At 41.0% G+C, this 16,454-nt stretch overlaps 1 protein-coding gene across 2 annotated transcripts in view; it reads right to left on the reverse strand.

The window, feature by feature from the left end:
- Nucleotides 1-316: 316 nt before the first annotated feature.
- ABHD6 (abhydrolase domain containing 6, acylglycerol lipase) overlaps nt 317-16,454 on the reverse strand; it is a 56,036-nt gene continuing 39,898 nt past the window's right edge. For both annotated transcript variants that reach the window (XM_058172597.1, XM_058172598.1), the window contains exons 5-9: nt 13,853-13,985; nt 12,150-12,307; nt 10,096-10,150; nt 8,290-8,390; nt 317-3,016 (exon numbers count right to left, since the gene is read on the reverse strand). In XM_058172597.1, coding sequence (XP_058028580.1) covers nt 2,840-3,016; nt 8,290-8,390; nt 10,096-10,150; nt 12,150-12,307; nt 13,853-13,985 — 624 coding nt within the window. In that variant the 3' untranslated portion in view covers nt 317-2,839. The remainder of the gene's footprint in view (nt 3,017-8,289; nt 8,391-10,095; nt 10,151-12,149; nt 12,308-13,852; nt 13,986-16,454) is intronic.

Consider the following 16,454-nt stretch of genomic DNA (forward strand, 5'->3'; position numbering starts at 1 on the left):
ATCACTGCAGTCAACTGAAGCACCATCATTAAGCAAATCCAGCTCCTCTCTTTGACTTGCTGGTCAGAAGTTTCGCTGGAAAACTTTCAGATGCCAGTGATGCGACCCTGGGAATGGTTGCGACTCTTGTAAATATTGTATAATGCCAATCGCAAAGCACCTGAATGCTGATCAGTTGACGGTGGGGATGTTGAGATAGTTGCAGTTGTATCAGTTGTAAGTCACTTTTTTCAGTGCCATAACTTTGAAATGGTTGTGAGCCAAGGACTACCTACCTGTGTTAGCAGGCTCACTGGGTATGTTTAGCTATCAAACAGTGGCACTTACAGCCTGAACACCAGAAATAAAAGAAAAAAACGGGACAAAACAAAACCACACGAATTCAAGACTTTTGATATTTCAATTACGTTTTAATTTGAGTCTTTCTGCGTACAGTACATTGGCTTCTAAGAGCCATACTAAAAATTGACTTGTTCTCTGTTGGTTTTGTATGGTTTTTAATCTCTACTTCTAGAAATACTGATCGGTTATTAAATAAAATGCACGGGTTCTCATTTTTCCTCAATAAAAGTTGAATTCCCCCAACCCTGTTTGAGAAAAAAATAGACCATTCATGACTCTCTAATGAAAATGCATTGCAAGATAATTTGATTGCATTCCTAAAATAGAAGTTGAAAATACAAGGAATTGCAAGGATTTGATTGGAAGAAATCAGTCACAATAAAGTATTTTAATTGAAACAAAATTACAGTATTATATAATGATATCTCACTTCCAAAGTGGTTGTAAAATCAGAAACCACACCTGGTATCAACATATTCTCTTAATGTTTCAACAAATACAAGTTTTGGTCAAAGTCAAATTACTTTGGAATCGGTTCACTCATTTATCTGCCATTCTAAAATATGCATTGGGTATAGACTACATATACCCAATATGCTACAAATTGTTACTCAATGGAACAACAACTTTCATTGAATGTTTCTTGGTGGGAAGGGGTTTCCACAAGCCTCCATATAAATATAAAAAGGGAAAGGGTAGTTACAAGGATGTAAGAAGTCCAACTTTCTAAATCTGATACAGAATTTTTGTTCGCTAAAGAACTGCACTCAGCAATGAGAACGCATATCCAGGAAAAGGAATACTGTATGCTTTATACTCTTTAGATATTAATTTAAAAGCAGAATACGTGGAAGATTGATAAACAATTCATTTTGTAAGAGTCTGGTGAGCATAACAAATAAACATTTAGAATATCCCAATTCTACTTTATTGGTACACATTTCAGTTCTACTGTTCCTCCACCCGAACTCAACAATTCACAGAATTTACAGAATTCATTAAGTAAATAATTTACTCAGTAGAACATTTAATCAAAAGGGGCAGCAGAGGAAGCTGAAAAAGCAGTTCCGCCCAATTCTAACCAAAAATTGATCACTTCTACATTTATTTACATATAGTGTTATTGCTTGGATCAGGTCCCATCTAGATTGAAACAATGGCTCCAGAAATGGCTTTGGGACAGCTCCATTTATTTTATCAGCTGTACAGTAAGATTACTCTTCACAGGGAGTTGCAAACCGCTTGCATCGGAAATAGTCACATGGACTTTAGTGGACTTGAGCCTATGTGTATGTGTATGTTTGTGTGCACATACAACTACATATGCACAAGTTTTACACTCAGTGACCTGCCTTTCAAGGAAGGGGTCCAGCTACTTCACAAATGTTCAACTGTTGCAATTATAGTCGATCCAGATGACATCAATATTTCAATTTGCTACTAATGCGGTGTATACATATAAATTGTGGAGCTGTGGAGGAATACAAAATCACCTTTTTCATAAATCAATACAAACTGAATACTTGCACTGCATCAGGAAAGCTGTCATAGGTTTAATATGTAGTGCATATTTTTTCTTGACTGAAATCGTAACTCAATACAAACAGTACTTCAATGAATATCTGGCTCATCCAAGCGTTTTGTCACAACATTTCCTCATACAAAGTCATCTATATTAAGAGATGGAAGCTCACGTTGGCCCCCTCTGTATGAAATTTTGCTCTAGGCCATTTTTCCTACATATTCAAAATCAATTGCAATTGCCATCTACATTCCAATTAACTAAGTATTATGCTAGATTGCATGAAGTCACTGCATAAACCTTGAACAGGCCAATGCAGTCCAGGATACAGAATTTTCTGACAGTCATATTTTAGCTTTTATAAATATATCAATAATTATATATTACTGATATGCTACTGTATAGGTAAACCCCAAATGAAAGGCAAGATGCACCTTTTTTTGATTACATAGAACCCATATAGGAATCTGTCCCAAAAGGATTTGCCCTTTGCCATTTTTTTCCTCTGATGTTTAGTTCAGTGAAACATTACCAGACCAAGAAAGGAGCACACTAACAATTAGAAGACAGTGATTTTTTTTTCCTACTTTGCCTAGCAATAATCATGTTATCCAATTCAAATTGGACATTTTAAAATGTGTGATTGGCATCAAAAACAGACGATTGTTTTTGAGGAAAAAGTGTTTTCCGCATCTACCTTGTAAGTCTTTCACTATTCCTCGAAATATCTAGAAATGCAGATTTTTATAAGACTTTATTATCATTAGCATATGTATGTAAAGGCTGTTCAGTATCCCAGAGTCATTGCACTGATAAAACTTCTAAATTAAATACATGAATTATTCAGATTTCTTCAGGGATTTTGGCACAATCACCAAGTTCTGTATAATAAGATCCCTGAGAACTGATTAAATTAGCAGTATTTCCTCTCAACTGAAACATCTAGGCTTAAAGGTTCAAACCCATAGGAAAAGTTCAAGCCAGTTTCTTATTATTCTCAGCATTCTGTACGGCGGTGACAAAATCCAGAATAAGCTTTGCTGTTTTTCTGGGCCGTTCCACGGTTACAGTATGCCCGCAATTTTCCAGAATATGTACTTGGGCACCAGAGATTGATTCTGCTAAAATGTCTGCTCCTGAAACATCCAGCACCTAGAGAGAAAAAGATAACCAAGAAAAAGTGACCTCCATGTTGGCCATTCTTGAATTCAGCAAGATATTCTGAATTGCCTCAGCACCAAATTTGGCTCACAAAGGAATCAATTTGTACAAGGAAACAACTCGGACAAGAAATGTAAAAAAAAAAATGCCACAATTTTCACACTTATTTTCATAAATGGAGTTCTATAAGGGAGAATATTTGTAGCTCAAGGTTGAAATTGTCCTGAAATGGAAATCAAGGAGACCATCCTTGGTACTCTCTGAGCTTAGTGGTTTTCTTGCAGATGTTTCTTATCAAAAATAGGTAACATCATCAGGGATAGTCTAGCACTGATGTTTACCTACTATGGATAATTAAATATCTGCAAGAAAATCACCAAGCTCAGAGAGCACCAAGGTCCCCTAATAAAAGGAATTGTTGCTATATCATGGCAACAATTGATATATGAAGTATCTTTTACTACTCAATTCTCCTGGCTCAAAAACACCATTAGCTGTTGGATATTGTCCATGCTTCTTACAGCTTGAGATGGGTTCCGCGAGAATTGGGGATTTTGAAGAAAAGTTACTGGAGACTGTGACAATGTACCATTATACTGTATACTTAGGCCCATTCTCACTCAGGCTCATTCAGGCTCATCCAGCTCTTCCCTCTTTTCTTCCTTCTATTTTCTTCATATAAAATCATTTCTCCATTTGCCACCATTTCCTACTTTTTTCCTGTCCTCTCATTTCCTTCCCAAGGCCACATTTATTAGCTATTTCCTTAAGTCTGTTTACAAGTCAAAGAAGAGCATCACTCCTTGTCATTGTCATGGCGATAGCTCTCTCGCTAATGACAGATATAATAATAATAATAATAATAATAATAATAATAATAATAATGGCCCCAACGGAGAGGGTGCGCAACTTGGGTGTCCTCTTGGATGGGCGACTGTCGTTTGACGATCATTTGGCGGCCGTCTCCAAGAGGGCCTTCCACCAAGTACGCTTGGTGCGCCAGTTGCGCCCCTTTCTTGACCGGGATGCCTTATGCACGGTCACTCATGCCCTTGTCACTTCCCGCTTGGACTATTGCAATGCTCTCTACATGGGGCTGCCCTTGAAGTGCACCCGGAGGCTGCAGCTAGTCCAGAATGCAGCTGCGCGGGTAATAGTGGGGGCAACTCGTTGCTCCCATGTAACACCAATCCTGCGCAGCTTGCACTGGCTTCCTGTGGTCTTTCGAGTGCACTTTAAGGTGTTGGTTACGACCTTTAAAGCGCTCCATGGCTTAGGGCTGGGTACTTACGGGACCGCCTACTGTTACCCCATGCCTCCCACCGACCCGTACGCTCACACAGAGAGGGCCTTCTCAGGGTGCCGTCCGCCAAGCAATGTCGGCTGGCGGCCCCCAGGGGAAGGGCCTTCTCTGTTGGAGCTCCTACGCTCTGGAATGAACTTCCCCCCCGGTTTACGTCAATTGCCTGATCTTCGGACCTTTCGGCGCGAGCTGAAAACGCACCTATTTATTCAAGCGGGACTGGATTGAAATTCTATTGGGGTATTTATGTTTTAAGATTTTAAATGGTTTTAAAATTTCGGCCACATTATAATATTTCTTTTTAACTTCTTTTAATGTTTATATATTGAATTTTTACTTGGCTGTACACCGCCCTGAGTCCTCCGGGAGAAGGGCGGTATAAAAATCGAAATAAATAAATAAATAAATAAAATAATAATAATAATAATAATAATAATAATAATAATAATAATAATAATAATATTATTTTAATTTGTATACCGCCCTTCTCCCGGAGGACTCAGGGCGGTGAACAGGCAAATAAAATACAAACAAAACATACACCTTAATTAAAACAACCCTTAAAAACTGATTCAAAATTAGCCAAAAATTTAAAATAACCTTATACCCCATAAAAATTACAGAATTTAAAACCCACAATTAAAATTTAAAATTTAGAATTTAAAATCAAGCCAGTCCAGCCAAACGGAATAAATAAGTTTTAAGTTCACGGCGAAAGGTCCCGAGGTCAGGTAGTTGTCGAAGCCCGGGGGGAAGCTCGTTCCACAGGGTAGGAGCCCCCACAGAGAAGGCCCTCCCCCTGGGGGCCGCCAGTTGACATTGTTTGGCTGACGGCACCCTGAGGAGTCCCTCTCTGTGGGAACGCACCGGACGCTGGGAGATAGAGGCCGGCAGTAGACGGTCCCGTAAGTAGCCCGGTCCTAAGCCATGGAGCGCTTTAAAGATGGTAACCAATACCTTGAAGCGCACCCGGAAAACAACAGGTAGCCAGTGCAGTCTGCGCAGGATAGGTGTTACGTGGGAGCTTCAAACCGCTCCCTCAATAACCCGCGCAGCCGCATTCTGGACTAGCTGAAATCTCCGGGTGCTCTTCAAGGGGAGCCCCATGTAGAGAGCATTGCAGTAGTCCAGACAAGAGGTAACGAGAGCATGAGTGACCGTGCATAGGGCATCCCGGTCCAGGAAGGGACGCAACTGGCGGATCAGGTGAACCTGATAAAAAGCTCTCCTGGAGACGGTCGTCAAATGATCTTCAAAGGACAACCGACCATCCAGGAGCACGCCCAAGTTGCGTACCTTCTCCATCGGGGCCAACGACTCGCCCCCAATAGACAGCCGCATCTGCAGCTGACTGTACTGAGGTGCCGGCATCCACAGCCACTCCGTCTTGGAGGGATTAAGTTTGAGCCTGTTCCTCCCCATCCAGACCTGTACAGCTTAGTGTTAAATGACATCTTTGCTCCCAAGAAGAATATAATAGACAGGGAATTGCCATTCTGCAGGAGCCAATCTTGGTCGGTCACCGAAGACAGAAATTTAGTCTTCTGAGCTTTCAGACTCATGCTGGAGCCAATCTTCAGGGAACTTAGAAAACTTAGAACTTCGCCAACTCCGACAAGACCTGTGTTTAACATATAGAATCATCTATTGCAATGTCCTTCCTATTAAAGACTACTTCAGCTTCAATCGCAATAATACAAGAGCAAACAACAGATTTAAACTTAATGTTAACCGCTTCAATCTTGATTGCAGAAAATATGACTTTTGTAACAGAGTTGTTAACACTTAAAACACACTACCTGATTCTGTGGTCTCTTCTCAAAATCCCAAAAGCTTTAACCAAAAACTGTCTACTATTGACCTCACCTCATTCCTAACAGGACTATAAGGGGCATGCATAAGAGCACAAAAGTGCCTACCGTTCCTGTCTTATTGTTTCCTTTCATTATATCAAATTAATATAGTTATTGCATACTTTTGCTCATATATATGCTTATATGTGTTGTTGTTTTATGTTGATGCTTGTGTATACTGTTGTGACAAAATAAAATAAAATAAAAAAAACTTGAGAAGTTGAGAAGGGGCTCCAGCATGGATCTGAAAGCTTGGAAGATTAAACCTTTGGTTCTGGTGACCAACCCAGAATGGATCCTGCAACATTATCCCGGGATACGTACATTTTCCTTCGTTCATAATTGACATCCTCCCCAATCCTGCCCCTCTTTCACATTATCCTCTATTAACCTGGATAATATACTTGGATAATAAAAGTGTCCGAGTTTTCCTCCAGTTTATGGAGCTCTTCTACCCAGACTGCCTCATTTACTTTCACAATATTTGCCCTTCCAGGTATCTAGAATGTCCGAATACAGATCTGCGGTCTGCACTCAAATGAGTAAACTCCAAGGGTGTACTGAATCTACACGGGTCTTCAAATCAGGGTCACTCTCTGGAGTTATTGCTGTGCTCTCCTGTGGCATTTCTTCTAATATATATATATATATATATATTAGAAGAATATTATATATTATATATATAATATAACTATCCAGGCAAGATGGAGATTTTTGTTTGGCTTTCATTAGTCCATATGCTACTATTTTATACACCACCACCCCCAAAAAAACACCTCAAAAACAAAGTGTAGTTAGTTTACACATTTGAGACCATACAACGATCACCGCACCTACTCTACCTTGGCTGATCTTGGAAAGCAGGTCTGCCCTGGTTAGTATTTATACTGTATGAGGAAACCATCAGGAAATCCACTGGAGCTGTCACACAAAGTCCCCAAGGACAACAATGCTAAAATTCTTTAGTGTTCTTGTAAAAAAAAGCACTGTGGCAAGTCCATGTACTATAGTTGCCAGGAATGGACCTCAACTTAAGGTAGACTTTACTTTTTTGATGTATGATAACTTTTAAGAGGCTCTCAAGGCATTGCTGCTCTTGCCTTTAGTAATTCTGCAATTGTAATATAATGCCCATGGTAACAAGAACCCAACCTTTTTTTTCTGATGCAATGCTATGTGAAGAAACTAACATGACCTGCCATCCTCTTAACTGATAGCTCAGGGAAAATATCTGCACTTGGAAACAGTGTTGGGATTCAAAAATATTTACTACTGGTTCTGTGGGCATGGGTTGTTGGGCGTGGCAGGGGAAGGATACTGTAAAATCTCCATTCCCTCCCCAGTCTAGAAGAAGGTTACTGCAAAATTCCCATTTCCTTCTAATCAGCTGGGACTCATGAGGCAGAGAATAGATGGGGGTGGAACCAGTCAGAGGGGGTATTTACCAGTTCTCCCAACTACTCAAAATTTCCGCTGCTGGTTCTCCAGAACTGGTTAGAACCTGCTGAATACCACCTCTGCTTGGAAAGCAGTAAGCTGGTCTAGGAAAGTGCTGATCTGGAGCAGACAAGGTTTCACACACATACACACACACACATGCAACTTCTCACAAGTAGGAAAACAAAGTTAAAAAGACTAAATTGGAGGGAAGGAGTGGTGATATGATGTGTATTTTGATCATTGCAATGGAGGCATGGTGTGTTTTTTGACCAGCATGTATGGAGGGTTTCCCTTGATATGCCAGTTATATTTGATATTTTGTCAGGTATTTTTTTTCTATTTTTCTGTTTTTAATCTATAAAGACATCCAGAGTTATTTTGGAGTATGGCAGCATAGAAATATGAAAAATGTAGCAAATAATATCCTGAAAAAGGAGAAAGAAATAGCAAACCTATTAATTTTCAAGCCACAAATTGCATGACATCCAAAGGGAATTTTAAAACTTCTTCTGAGGTAAAGGGGATTGCAACATTTTACTCAATATAGGTGTATTATATATTTCACAAGTGAGCGGGGCAAATTTACACTAAAAAAAGAAAAGAAAAAAGAATAGTACAAACTGGTCTTGGTTAACAACACACACACACACCGAGGGAAACTGATGTACCTGATCTTGCTTCCCCCAGATAATCTGTGTTGCAGCTTTGATCTTGCTCATGTTGTCAGAGAGGCAAGTCCGTGACTTGTCATCTGTCACCTCTAAAAACACTTTACAGAAGAGAAAAAGAAGTGAGGGGGAAGGAAGCAAATCAGTCCACCCAAAGCAACGTGGAATTCCAAATATGATGAAACAGACTTCAAGATTTTCACCCAGAAAGAAAATAATGGCAACAGACTATTCTCAACGAGACAGCAGAAACAAGGAAAATAATTACTGAGGTTAGCAGGAGGAGACCCTGCCCAGGCAGAGAGACACAAAAGCTTTTTCAGATAATTTGCTGCCTGGCTTCACAAGGCATACTTAACAAGGTCAGTTGAGGAAACAACAGTGCCAGGGCGAGGAGGGTCCCTCAGCTTATGATTCGATGCATTGGGCAAATCCAGAGAAAATGCTAAGGCTAAGAGGGTTAGGGAACAAACCCAGCCATTCATTCACTGATTAATTCTAGTGCAGCAAAATTACATTTCCTTGGAAGACAAACACAAATGAAACGTTTTTTTCCTGCAGTTATAACCCAAACCGCTGTTTCCATTTCTCCATCTTCTCACAGTCTCAGGTATTCGCTCTTAGCTGCACATCATGCATTTCTATACCAATCGAAAAGCAAGGGGGAGGAATTGAAATTGCATGTAAAAAGACTCTGCAACATTTGCAAAGTTGAGATATTTACTCAAAGCTAGAACCAAATTACAGTGAAGAAAGGAAGCACACAAGCAATTTGTTAGCAGAGGCTTCAGAAATCAAATGTACTAAAACACCCACTTCAGATTACTTCTACCTGGGTCCTCAAAGCTAAAGGCTTCTGTTTGGCTATTGTTTTGTTATGCAGTTTCCATCCAGTGTTACTGGATTCTAGTCCTTTAAATATGCAAAGTTTCTTTAAAAAAAAAACTCTAAAACATTTTATAAATTACCATATTTTTCAGAATATAAGGCGTACCGGAATATAAGACGCACCTTAGTTTTTTGGGAGGGAAATAAGAAAAAAGCTGATTGGCAGGTGGATCAGCCTCCCAGAATAAGCTCTGTGCCTTGCTTTTTTTTTTTGCTTTTTTTTCTGCCTCTGAAACTCTGCCTCTGAAAGCCTCAGAAACAGCTTCAGGAAAAAAGCCTCTGAAGTTCTGTTTGGGGGCTTCTTTTCTGAAGCTCTGTTTGGGGGCTTCTTTTCTGAAGTTCTGTTTGGGGGCTTTTTTTCTGAAGCTTCGTTTCTGGTGCTTTTTTCAGCCTCTGAAACTTCCGTTTGAGAAGCTGGATGGGGCTACATTCGGAGTATAAGACGCACCCAGATTTTCACCCTCTTTTTTGGGGGGGAAGGTGCGTCTTATACTCCAAAATATATGGTAAACTGTTTTAATTCTTATCAATATTGGTCATAGCCCAATCACAGGGTTATTGTTGCTATTGCAAGAGAAAAAATAGAAGGGAGCATTATGTAAGCCACCTTGATTTCATGTACAAAAAACAAGATATATGGGAAGTCAAATAAACGCTCAATTCTGTTTTGGCATTGTTTCATTAATGAAAAACAAAGTAGATTTTTTTTTCTGGATAAAAATTGGTAAATAAATGAATTAAGTGTCCTCGGTCAGTAGCATCAGCAGAATCTGAAGATTTCATCAAGATGACAAAATGCAAATCCAGCCCACGATGTCATGTACAAAAGGGGCAGAGCAATTTTCCCTTCTGGAACCCCTCTGCAGATGCTGCTGTTTTCAGCTCAAATCAAAGAGAAAATTATTGCAAGGCACTTACATTTTCGGTAAAAGTCATTATGTGGGATCCGAACGTCAACAAGGCCCTGTAGGATCTATGAATATAAAAAGAGGTATTTAAAAATGAGGCCAGGGCACAACATTCCCTCTTTAAAAAAAAAATAATGATTATGTTGTTCATTTATTCATTACTAGGAGCTGGCTGGGTATTTGCAAGCAATCCGACTTGTGAACACTCAGATTTGCAGTCTGTATTAAGTAACTAAATTAAGATATAAACTATTTAGAGACTTATGACAGCAAAGGACTGTGCAGGAAAATGTGGAAAACAGAGGCCTATTGTATTACCAGAGAAAATTTAACTAAGAGTTTCACATGCCTGGTAATTAAAAAATGAAAATATATCTCCCATGAAGAAAAATCAGAGAGATAGCTAGGAACAAGAAAAGTCAATATAGGCTTAATCCATTAAAAAATCATCCCCCCATCTTGATTTTATATAATTTTTTTTTATAATTTGTGGATCTTGTATAACTCACATATTTAAGTCAGATTTGCATGCCCTTATAGTGAAGAATCTAACTTTTAAGTGTTTGTATAGTTCCATTTCTTTTATTTTCTTTTATTTTTTTTAAATGTCCCTCCAACGTAGCCCATAATAGGTACTTTTCTTTTTAACACTTATACGGCTACTAAATGTTCAGGAAATTAGAGGAAAAATGAAATGCCTCTCACAAGTTGCCAAGGGCTGCCAGTTCACAGTAGATTGTAAACTTAATTCTGGTATTTCCAGTTAGAATTGGGAAAGGCTTTCCTGTGTGAGCTCTGAAGAAACATTGGCAAAGAAGTCTGTCTCCATTTAAAGCGGCTTCCTATAGCCCTCATTCTCTTCTTCATATGTGTTATTATCCAAAGAGGAGCAGGCCAAACTTTTAATGTCCTTTGCCAAACCTTTGGCTTACAGTTTAATGATGAAAATTCCATCACTCTCGTGGAATTTGATATCATAGCTGAAACTCCCAGAACTAGAAAGGTGAGTAGAAGGCTCACAAAGGTATGCTATTCCCAAGCCTGCTGACATAGAAAGACATAAAATGACATAAATAATTCTATTCTATAGAAATCATACAATAAACTCTCGAAGGAATTCACTGAATATTGCTGAAGTCAAGTGACAAAAATAGGGTTACAGGTAAATCCAGTGGTGGGTTGCCCCCGGTTCAGACCGGTTCTATAGAACCGGTAGTAAAACCGCGGCAGGCTCTGCCCACTGACCCGAACGTCATCAAAAGCGATCTATGGGCACGATGCGAACCGGTAGTAAAGGTAAGTAGAACCCACCCCTGAGGTAGTCCTCAGGTTATGTACATTCATTCAGCATTCCAATGGTGCTGAGCAAAAGGGACTTACAATGACCCCATGAAATTCCAGCCATCATAGCATCCCCACAGTCACAGGATCACAATCTACACACTCGGTACAGCATTGCGGTAAGCCGTGGTCACATGACTATGATTTCCAACTTTCCCAACATCAATGGGGAAGCTGGCAGGAAGTTGTAAGTTGCAATCAAGTGAAGTCCTTAATGAACTGCATGGTCCTCATTTAATGATAGCAATTTCTAGTTTCTAGTCATAAATAACAGAGGCTATAATATTACATTCAAAAATATAAACTTTTTTTCATATTACAAAATAATTCAATGCTCTTTGCAACTTCTAATCAATGTCAAATTAAGCAACAATTGTGGGGGGGGGAGAGATATTGCTTTTTATTGTTTGTATATTGGGTTTTTATTTTTGCAAGTCACCCAGAATCACTGAGAGCAGGCAGCCATCCAAATGTTCTTAAATAAATAAACAATATAAGCTAGTCTATGTTCATACATATATGCATATGCGTACATTGATATGAATTTGCTAGTTTAATTTACTTTAATCTCAGTATTAACAGTTTTCAGTTTCTATTAAATAGACACCACTGCACTTAATTTTCATTGGTCTTTACAATGTATTCTTAGTAGTCTACAATAAAACAACTAATTTGGGGGGAAATTCTAGTTAAAGGTATTTTCCTATGGTGTCACTCGCTTACTTGATGGGGCACCTTGAAGCGAACATAAGAGCACAGTTTTAACATGTCTGCCATTTCTTCCGGAGTGGAAGGAATCAAAGGAATCTGATCAAAGCAGCCATTCTTCCTCATCTCCTTCATCTGTTGTATAAAGGTGTTTTCTTTGGCATTGGCCATACCTGTAATGAGAGGAGAAGAAGCAGGGGTGAAATCCAGCAGGTTCTGACAGGTTCTGGAGAACCAGCAGCAGACGTTTTGAGCAGTTCAGAGAACCGGTAGTGGAAATTTTGAGCAGTTCGGAGAATCGGTAGTGGGGTGGGAATGGAGATTTTGCAATATCCTTCCCCCAGGAGTGGGGATTTTTCAGTATTCTTCCCCTGGAGTGAGTTGGGAATGGAGATTTTGCAATATTCTTCCCCCAGGAGTGGGGAGGGAATGGGAATTTTTCAGTATTTTTCCCCTGCCATGCCCACCAAGCCACACCATGCCCACCAAGCCACGCCTACAGAATCGGTAGTAAAAAAAAAATTGGATTTCACCACTGAGAAGCAGCATTGTGTGCTAAGATCACAAAGCAACAGATTTTCTCAATAACCCTGCCAAAGGAATTATTATTTAAAATTAAATAAAATAAATGCTGGGGGAAATGAAGAAAAGGAAGTGATAACAAGACCTAACTTGACTTAAGGATTTAGTTGGCAATTCAGTTAAGTGCATGGAATTAAAAATTCAATTAAAAATATCGCTATTGTTGAATTCAGTGAGCATTTATTAATCATATCCTGCCCTAAATAGTACTCTAAATAGTACAGTACAGTACACTAATCCCTCAACATTCTGATCCTATCCAATCTGGAGGGCACCAGACTGGGAAAAAAAGATCCAGAATAATCCACCTGTGTCCATTTCCACTAAAGAGGGACTGCCCTTGGAAGAGAGAAGATGGGCTCCAAAATGTTTAATTTCTTGATGTCAGATCACAACAAATGATATTCAAACCACAGTTCAAATGTGGCCCTGTAGCCTATGACCAAGTCTACAGCAGGATCCCAAGTTGTGACATAAAATTCAGTAACACACCACTGAAATCTTGAGGTAAGTTATTTCCCTTTCAAAACTACAACAGAAATATGTTAATGCAACCTTCTCTCACTGTTGCATTAACTGTTGTTAATGCAGCAGTGAAAGTTGTGCAGTCAAATAGGCCAGTGAAATTTCTAGAATTTAAAGCCCACATTTTTGGAAGTCATCCAACTTGGGGAAGAATCCTTCAATAGACTTAACATATTTATTGCACTAAAAAGGGGATGGGATGAGAAAACATAGAAGGCAGAGGGGGGATGGGGGAAGTACATAGGATTTCTCTGAACCAAGGACAAACTTAACTGCAAAGAGATTTAAAATCCATCTGTTTCTTCCTAGGATCTATCATGCAAACATAATTTTCTGGTTCCCATCCAATGCATTTTACTATGGTACTTTCTCAGAAGTCAGATTTCCTTTGCATTATTCACCTGCAAGAGCAGTGGCTCACGTGGTTAGGATGCTGGGTTGAAGGTGCTGCTGCGTGGCAGGGTGAGCTTCCGTCATTCACTCCAGCTCCTTGAGAGGAAAATGAAAGAAGCCCCCCATGGGTTTCCCCAGACAACGGTGATGTCACTGGCTAATCCTTTCAACCCAAAAGCGCCTTAAATGGTGCATCCAACACAAATGGGGGAACTCACCTGAAGGACATATAAGAGTCAAGCAGCAGACCTCTGCCGGATACTGAGCAGCATAAACACCAGCCACACTTCCACCCATTGACAATCCAAGCAGATGAAATGGCTTTCGGTTGAGATTGATACATTCAACAAACTGAAAAATTAAAGGAGAGGCCGGGCATCAGCATCCTGCAGATCACAACACAACAGCTGGGGCTAAATCCAAGTTGCTGTCCCTCTTAGTCCAAAATTAGGAAGGATTAGGAAAGCTATTTCAAGATCAGTCTATAGGTAAATCACGACTGAATGCAGAAATTGCTTTTAGCCGGGAGTTCTTTTTCAATTAAGAAAGAATTGCTGTTACTTATGAAAATTTGTGCTGGATCAGGAAGAAGTAAATATCCCCAAAGAGCAAACACTGCAAATTCTAAAATACTGTAGCAAAATCCTGTTAACTTCGACTTTTGAAATTTCAAGATGTGACAGCTTCTGGCTAGGTCAACGGTTCTCAACTTGTGGGTAATGACCCCATTGGGGGTCGAATGACGATTTGCCAGGGGTCACCTAAGACCATCGGAAATATGGGAAGTATACTTGCGAGTCGAAGAATCGCGCTCCAATGGTTGACTCCACAAGCCAGCTGCAGGCTCTTCGAATCGCTAGCCGAATTCAGCTTCAGGCGCGATGAATTAAAAAAGAAAGAAATCTTTGCTCTGATGTCTCCCTCTCAAGCCAGCTGCAATCACTCCCAATCGCTAGCCTAATCTGGCTTCAGGCGCGATAAACTTAATAGGGGAGGAGTCTCCGTTTTAATGCCTCCGTCCTCAAGGCAATCACAAGCAGTTCAGATCGCTAGCCAATATGGCTTCAGGCGCGATAAATTCAAAATGAAATAATTTTACGGTTGGGGTCGCCTCATCGTGGGGAATAGTATTAAAGGGGTCGCAGCACTATAAAGGTTGAGAACCACTGGGCTAGGTAGTTTTGGCTGAGAAGCTAAGCAGGTCAGGCCTAGTCTGTACTTGGATGGGAGACCTTCAGGGAACCCCAAGAACAGTGGACTAAACTGAGAAGTAAAGAAAAACATCCTGGAAGAGAGCACGTGCAAGTCATTTCTGTACTGTTGCCAAGAAAAGTACAAGAACGTGTTCCTAGAGTCACCAGAAGTCATATGTCTGTGATGGTGAACCTACAGTACGCAGAGCCATCTCTCCAGGCACGCAAGCCGTCGCCCATTGCTCTTCCAGGTTCTGGCGCATTGGCCAGCTGGTCTTCACATGCGCGGGAGCATCGGAGACCAGAAGAGCAGCTGCCCGATGCACATGCACAAGCTGGGAGGTTGCTCTTCCAGTTTTTGGCATGTGCATGCACACCAGCCACCTGGTCTTCCAGTTTCTGGCATGCATGCATGCATGCACAAAGACCAGATGGCCGGAGTGCATGCACATCTTCTTCCCAGCAATCATCATCTTCCCGGTGATTTCTGGCGCTCCCGCACACATGAAGACCACCTGGGCGGCATGCTGGAATCCGGAAGAGCAATGGGTGACGGCTCATGTGCCCGGAGATATGGCTCTGCATGCCACTTCCGGCACTCGGTGCCGAAAAGGTTCACCAACACTGTTAGATTCGGGCAATAACGAGGCAGGAGACCAGGATAGTGACAACAGCTCTTTACTATATGGTGAACCCAGCAACCCGGGCTGGGAAAACCCTCTCTTTATATACAGTTTAGCCGGTGGCTTCAACCAATCAGCAACGTGCTTTTTCCCGCTCAGTTTTCCCTCCAAAACTTTTAAAGATACATTACACTCCTTCCCTCCCAGAAAACACTTTACCAATATTTACATAAAATTAACATCTTATTTTTCAACGTAATCACGCAAGTAGACTGGGCGTCTCCTGACTCTTTCGGACCTGCGCAATTCATTCTCTGGGAGTGAGTCGAGCTGACCGGAGGGACTCTTTGTTCCTCTCAGCTCCTCCTCTAGGCCATCCGGCCCTGGATTATTTGCAGAGTCGTCCCTGCTGTTTTCAGGAGGAACCGGTTGGCGTCGCTGGACCTCCTGGAACTCAGATAAGTCCCGCGTTAACCCCGGGTTTGAGTCAGCTGTGGATTCAAACATTGATAGTCAGGGCCTGTTTCGCCTGATTCTGATTTACGGTTATGCTTTCCTTATTTGGTCTATGTGGCGCTTCCATACCCGGCCATCCTCTATCTCTACTAGATATGATTTTGGTCCTGTTATTCTAGGATTTTTCCTGCTAACCAGGTCGGGCCTCGCTGTAGTTGTGTGCCCACACTAGGTCGCCTACTGCCATCCCTCTTGTTTTACCGTGTGCCCTTTTGCAACCGTCTGGTGTGTAGTTTGGGTTTAAACGGTCTAGTGGGCACCTAAGCTTCCGACCCATTAATAGCTCTGCCGGGCTGCGGCCAGTTGTTACACAGGGGGTTCTGTGTTGGACTGCTAGGAATGTATCGATTTTTGTTTGCCAATCGCCTGGCCTGATTCTGGACAATGCTTCCTTTGCGCTCGAGCAAAACGTTCTGCAAGGCCGTTCGTCGCAGGGTGGAAAGGCGCCGAGAGGACATGCCGGATGCCCTCCTCTGCCAAGTACCCCT

The sequence above is a fragment of the Ahaetulla prasina genome, chromosome 2, assembly GCF_028640845.1.
Source record: "Ahaetulla prasina isolate Xishuangbanna chromosome 2, ASM2864084v1, whole genome shotgun sequence".
NCBI lineage: Eukaryota > Metazoa > Chordata > Lepidosauria > Squamata > Colubridae > Ahaetulla > Ahaetulla prasina.